General features: G+C 33.5%; 1 protein-coding gene across 7 annotated transcripts in view; it reads right to left on the bottom strand.

The window, feature by feature from the left end:
- Positions 1-3,241: 3,241 nt before the first annotated feature.
- LOC137621649 (ral GTPase-activating protein subunit beta) overlaps positions 3,242-6,000 on the bottom strand; it is a 260,222-nt gene continuing 257,463 nt past the window's right edge. For all 7 annotated transcript variants that reach the window (XM_068352115.1, XM_068352116.1, XM_068352117.1 and 4 more), the window contains 3 exons: positions 5,018-5,153; positions 4,354-4,470; positions 3,242-4,059 (listed from right to left, as the gene is read on the bottom strand). In XM_068352115.1, the coding sequence (XP_068208216.1) occupies positions 3,942-4,059; positions 4,354-4,470; positions 5,018-5,153 (371 nt within the window). In that variant the 3' untranslated portion in view covers positions 3,242-3,941. The remainder of the gene's footprint in view (positions 4,060-4,353; positions 4,471-5,017; positions 5,154-6,000) is intronic.

Here is a 6,000-nt window from a genome sequence, read left to right as displayed (position 1 = left end):
CTGAAAAGAAAAATAATAAAATTAATTAGTAATGGCAAGTCAATAATTGTGAGGGGGAAGAACGGCAGCGTCCGTTCTCCACCCGAGCCAAAAGAAAAGTGGGTTCACAGCCCAGGTGTGTGAGTGAGCGGGGTAGCTACTATTCCCCCCTCTAACTAGCAGGTGGGTGGTTAACTCTTAGTAAAAATCTAATGGCTCGTCTTTTCAGCTTTGCTGAAAGTAATATCCCCCTATAAATAGCGTTGGTTTGTATTCAGTAACGGAACAAACAATCTTTATACAGTTTCCACAAGTTTTCCCAAGTAATGTTCTACATTCAAAGATGATTCACGAAAAGAACAATCTTCCCTTGTTTCATAACAATCCTCCCATGGAACAGTTATTGAGGTACCAGAATCCCTAGTTTGGAAATCATAATCCTAAACATCACTAGATTTGGTGGATCTAATGGCAAGATATAAGTTTCATAGGAAAAAACAAACATGAAACTTCTATGTGCCAGTGAAGCAAGTCACTGATATGTGATTGGCACGGATTCAGTGGCAAAAATTCTGAGTTACAAACAGTGCAAGATTCAAAGGCGCTTTTTGTCCGATCATCAGACACACTATAGGACCAAGATTAAGAGACACTACTGTCACTAATATCAGAGATGCGATCGTCACAGCTTTCTCCTGCCCTACAATGATCAGCAAAAGAGTTTGAGGCAGTAAACTTCAAAGAACCATGATATACTTTGTTGGAATCACCCTGAACAAGCAAAAAAAAAAAGACACTCATCTACAAAGGAAGCAAGGGCACGAAAACCCTTGGTGCTAAGTGCAGCATTCTTGTAGTGTGTGAAGCATAGTCTTTTGTGCTACAGGCTACATTTAGGCTCCTTGGTGCAATGCAAAGCAGCACCACTCAATGATAAAACAAAGAGATCACACAGATCACAGGGAGAATAAGCTTGCAAGAATATGATAGTCTTTGCAGCAAAAGCAGCAGTAGCGGAAGACTTCTTAGCCTCAAAAGCTCTAGCATATCATACAGCGTGTTAAAATCTATGGCCAACACTTTTCTTAACTGAAAAACTTTCAAAATCATTCTCAGATCCAGGTTTCCTATCACTTCCTTTTGTTATGCAAACTATAAGTGAGATACAGTATGCGCAGGCTGAATTTCTCAAATAAATAACGAGTTATCATTGCCAAGCAACACCTTATATAATGGAGTGTCTAAACAGTTTTTACCACATTTTGAATAAAACTGAAAATTTCCAGTCTATTTCAGCTTTGAGAATCTTAAAATCTTGAAGGGAAGGACCTGCTAAGTTATTTGTTAGAAAAGAACAAGTAAGGTACATTAGTGACTGGGATGGAAAGATGGAAGCCCTAGAATGAACAGGATTCACATATAAAAACATCAAAAGGTGAATTATATATCAGAGCGAGTTGTAGTAATAATGACCAAAATGTGGTACCTAGTTATGTTACAATCTACTGATGGGTAGCATTACTTTTAATTCTCTTAACTTTTTCATCTTGCTTTCTTATGGCTCTATACTAAACAAAATCTAATACGGGTTTATGTAACGTACATCTCTACACATATCGCATCTATCCCATATTATACAACATTTGCCTCTACAGGCAATAGAAAACTTTTACATACTATACAAAAACTCAATTCAGAAGACACTTTAAATATTACTTTTAAAACTTAACAGAAATTGCACTACCTATACATAGGAGTCACATTACAGAAAACACAAAGTTCCAACTCAGATGATATTCTTTGAATAATTAAAACTTGATAGAAATCACACTACATGTACAGTTTTGAGCCTAAAAATGGCATGAAATACGGCCCGGTCGGGTAAGCTAACCACATAAACGTTAAAATAGCGTAACTAATACTCAAACCTTAATAAACATAAAAAACTATAATTAATCATTCTATAGGATGTCGAGCTAAATAACAAGACTACAATTAGTATGAGGAACTAATTGGAAGTCGTCAAGTAAGCATGAAGCTCTCGGAGGTAGTGACACCAAAATGGCTGCAAGGGGAGAGGCATCATAGGACACTGTACGAGATTAAAATTAACAATATTATCAAAATTTTACGAGTTCGAACACAAGAACGCGTGTTGATATCACGGTGCTATAGAAGGAATGAAGGGAGATGCATGGGTAGTGGTGGTGGTGGTGGTGGGGGAGGGGGGGGGGGGGGCAGTAGCCATAGTAGTGGGCAGTAGTCGGATGTAGAACGGCACCTCGTAGTAACGGGGGATGTTGAGAAAGGAGAAGACTTATTGGTAAGGGACCTCTGATAGTGGTTTTAACACGCCCCAGTTACTATACCGACGCCCTACAAGGGTGAGCAAGCTGGGTATATTCCTGGCATTCCATGCAACTTTTTTCTCTGGTATATTTAGCAGTATTTATACCTTAGAAATGGTGCTATAAGGAGCATTTCACGGAGCGACACAGGTTGAGCCCAGAAATGGCATGAAATCCTCTAAAAATACCATGCACAAAAAATATCAACTAAGTCTCTGACAAAGTTCAAGTGAATCACACAAAATATAGCTGCCATAGCTAGTAATAGTAGTAATAGTAAAGATAAAGGAGGGCTAGTCATACAAATCCATCACTTCTGTAATCCATATTTTTTTTAAACCAAACCTGTACTTTCAAATCATATAGCACAATGATCATTAGGTAAGACTAAGGCTATTCATGATTAACTGATTTGTGGAAAAACGTGTTTCATCACAAAAAATATTGTTCAGTATTAGTGCACTAAAAAGATAATATGCCAAACCTTTACTTAGAATATCTATCAGCTTACATAAGATATTTGCCTTCACTTACCATTGTTATAAAATGTTTACTAATATTTAGAGTATCTATTATCATATAACCCTGACTTAATTGGATTTGCATTCTAATTATTTCTGATAGGTCAGAAGGGGTGAGGAACAGCCTAGGAGGTATAAGATTTGACCCAAAACCAATGGGAAAGGCCATACATTAAAACCTTAACCAAATAGAAATTCAGGCACAAAATTTAAAAAATTGAGAAGTTAATTAAATTCTAAACCTGCAAAGGGAAAATTGACATAAAACATGAATAGTGATGATAACCCCACTATTTCTAGTTATAACAAGATTCAGTAAATGATGAATTAGATTAATTTTTTTTATGACATCAAAGGTATATCAAAATCAACATGGAATAATAATAATCCCAATAATTGCCAAAATATTTATGGATTTTTAATTTAAATACATGAAAAAATAACTGACAACAAAAACAATTTATGTATACTGTACTCCTACAACCAGAAAAGTTTCTTCTTAAAATAATAAAATGCGTCTTTGGTAAGACAACATCTCTGGATGTCATTCTCATTAGAATTGGAATAGTGTATAATAAATACAACAATAAAAACTACAAAATCAACACCATGAGATTTTCTAAATGTACATATTTAACAACTTAAAACAATAAGGTTTGCTGCTGTGTGTAAACATGAGTTAGGCTATGCCTCAGTCAGCAAAATTTTTTATCGAAAATTAAACTACTGTACACTTCCAGACCTACAAATGAAACATATTTACACCATAATTAAATTATTTTGCTTATAAATTTGAACTAGGTTATATCACTTATGTACAAGATTATTAATATTTCTGATACCTAAAACTACTTCAGGAGTACTGATTAATAGTCAATACTTTAAAGATTCATAAAAAATAAATATTTGGCATCGTTCAGAACTAAATACCACAAATATTATGAAAACCGTTTCTCATGAATCATTGATATATTTTATACTTACCTACCTTCAAGTTCTTGAATAGGAAAATTAAAATATTGGTAAAATTCATTATAAAGAACTAACATGAGCCCAAATTTCATATGGAAGAGGTGGGCCAAGTGTTATCCACCTAACAGAGAGGGCTAGTAAACAGATGCGAGTAAAATTCTGGTTCCGTCATCTCGTATCTATATTTTTGCACCATTTCCTGAATACGCAACTTCCGACGCACATGAGGGGGCTGATAACTGTGAAACAAATTTTATATCATTTAAAATAATTACATCAATGAAGTTGATTCTTAAACCAATTCATTTAATTTAACTGCATCAAAGGAGGTCCTTGATAAAATTCAAGACCCTTAATAATGAACTTCAAGATAACAATTACTTCCCCAAAAACCAGAACCTCTCATTATAAAATTGCGATGACCACAAACTTAGAAGATATGTACTCTGATAAGATAAATTAATCATTCATTATTACAGTATTGCACATTCAATAAAAATAAAACAATAAAATATTGTAATCAACAAACTCACCTATCACTTTCAAGTCTCTTCCGCCGACACATGTTCAAAGCCGTTTGTCTAACTAAAGTACCAAGAACTCGTCGACTAACAACTTGACCATCAATTAATGGGCCTGCCATGCTCAACCTGTGAATATTAAAAGAAATAAACTTTCACACAACATTAAGTGCATAAGGTTTTAATATAATAAAAGGAACTTATTCTCATCACTAAAAACAAGTTTTTTTAATTGTAACTCTAAATTGCATTTATGTATTCTGACAACGGAATAGAACGAACAGCACTAAATTTTGACTAGATTTCCAGATTATTTCTAAGAGCAAAAAATTTCCATTCCACTAATTTTCTTATCCCTTGGAAATTCTGAATTTTTATAACACAAAACTAGTTTTATTCAAACAAACACACCAATTATATATGTTCCTCTATTCTCAGTCTTAAAATGTCCCCAGGCACTGACTTTAACAGATAGAATAAGTATGGTATACACCAACTGGAATCGCAGTGGTATTTCTCATTCGCCTTGCATTTAGTGTAATTTGCATAAAAGGCAGAGATTGCAATAGAATGATAGAACTTATGTGTAGATTTGTAAGAAAAATATATTAAATTAGGTATACCACTTTGACTAAACATAATAAAATTTATCATCCCACATTGACAAAATACTTACTTGGCATTCTGGCCTTGAAGTTTAATTCTGAAAAGGCCATTGGTAAGAGCATGGATGAAAATTATGTAAATGCATGCCTCCTTATCCTTCCAAGAAGTGGACTCTCTTCCAGTGATAGTTTCACTCAGCAGGTCATCTAATTCAACCAAAAGAAAACATTGTCAGATATTATGTCTTCTTCTTAGCTTTAAACAAAAGTACCACAACTAGCTGTTATTCCAATTCCCTAAAATCAAACACACAAAAAATTACATCTAGATTCTAAACGAAATTGTCAAGCTTCTTTGGAAACATCAACAGCTCCACTGAATTTCCAACGTAACCAGCTTAAGTTTCTAAAAATTTAATGCAATATAAGAAAATCACATTTCTGACCCGTGATAAAAATTAACTCTATAATCATAACTACATAAAAATATTTAAATTGTTTCACTATCCAACCACTAATGAAATCAAATCACAAAAGCATTCATATCAAACATAAACTGAATATTAACCATTAAAGGTCTTACTCTGTATCTTTGGATCCTAACATATTCCAAACGATTAAGTCACTTACCATTTCAATGTTGTCATTATAAATCAAATCAACAGGTTCAATAATGGGTCTTAATTTAAGTATTTGTTCTGGATTAAGAGGTGAAAATTTTACCACAGCTTGGACTCATGGGAGGAGACCAAAAGAAAGGGTTGAAAAATAAAAGGCATAAAGCTACTGATCTGCTGTTAAACTGACTCAGCAAAGAAATGTTAATACTATTTACAGTTTTATGTCAAATACACTAAGTGGTGCCCTCATACAGGGTTAGCCCATTCAGTTCCAATCAAGTTGTATAGGTAAACTATCAGAAGTTTTATATATATATATATATATATATATATATATATATATATATATATATATATATATATATAGTATAGCTATCAAAACTATTCTTACAACCAAATTGCAGCACTATATATATTCCTATCAAATTTTTTTT

Source organism: Palaemon carinicauda, chromosome 28, assembly GCF_036898095.1.
Source record: "Palaemon carinicauda isolate YSFRI2023 chromosome 28, ASM3689809v2, whole genome shotgun sequence".
Taxonomy (NCBI): Eukaryota; Metazoa; Arthropoda; class Malacostraca; order Decapoda; family Palaemonidae; genus Palaemon; species Palaemon carinicauda.
The sequence above is the reverse complement of the archived record's forward strand: the minus strand, read 5'-3'. Positions and strand labels throughout refer to the sequence as shown.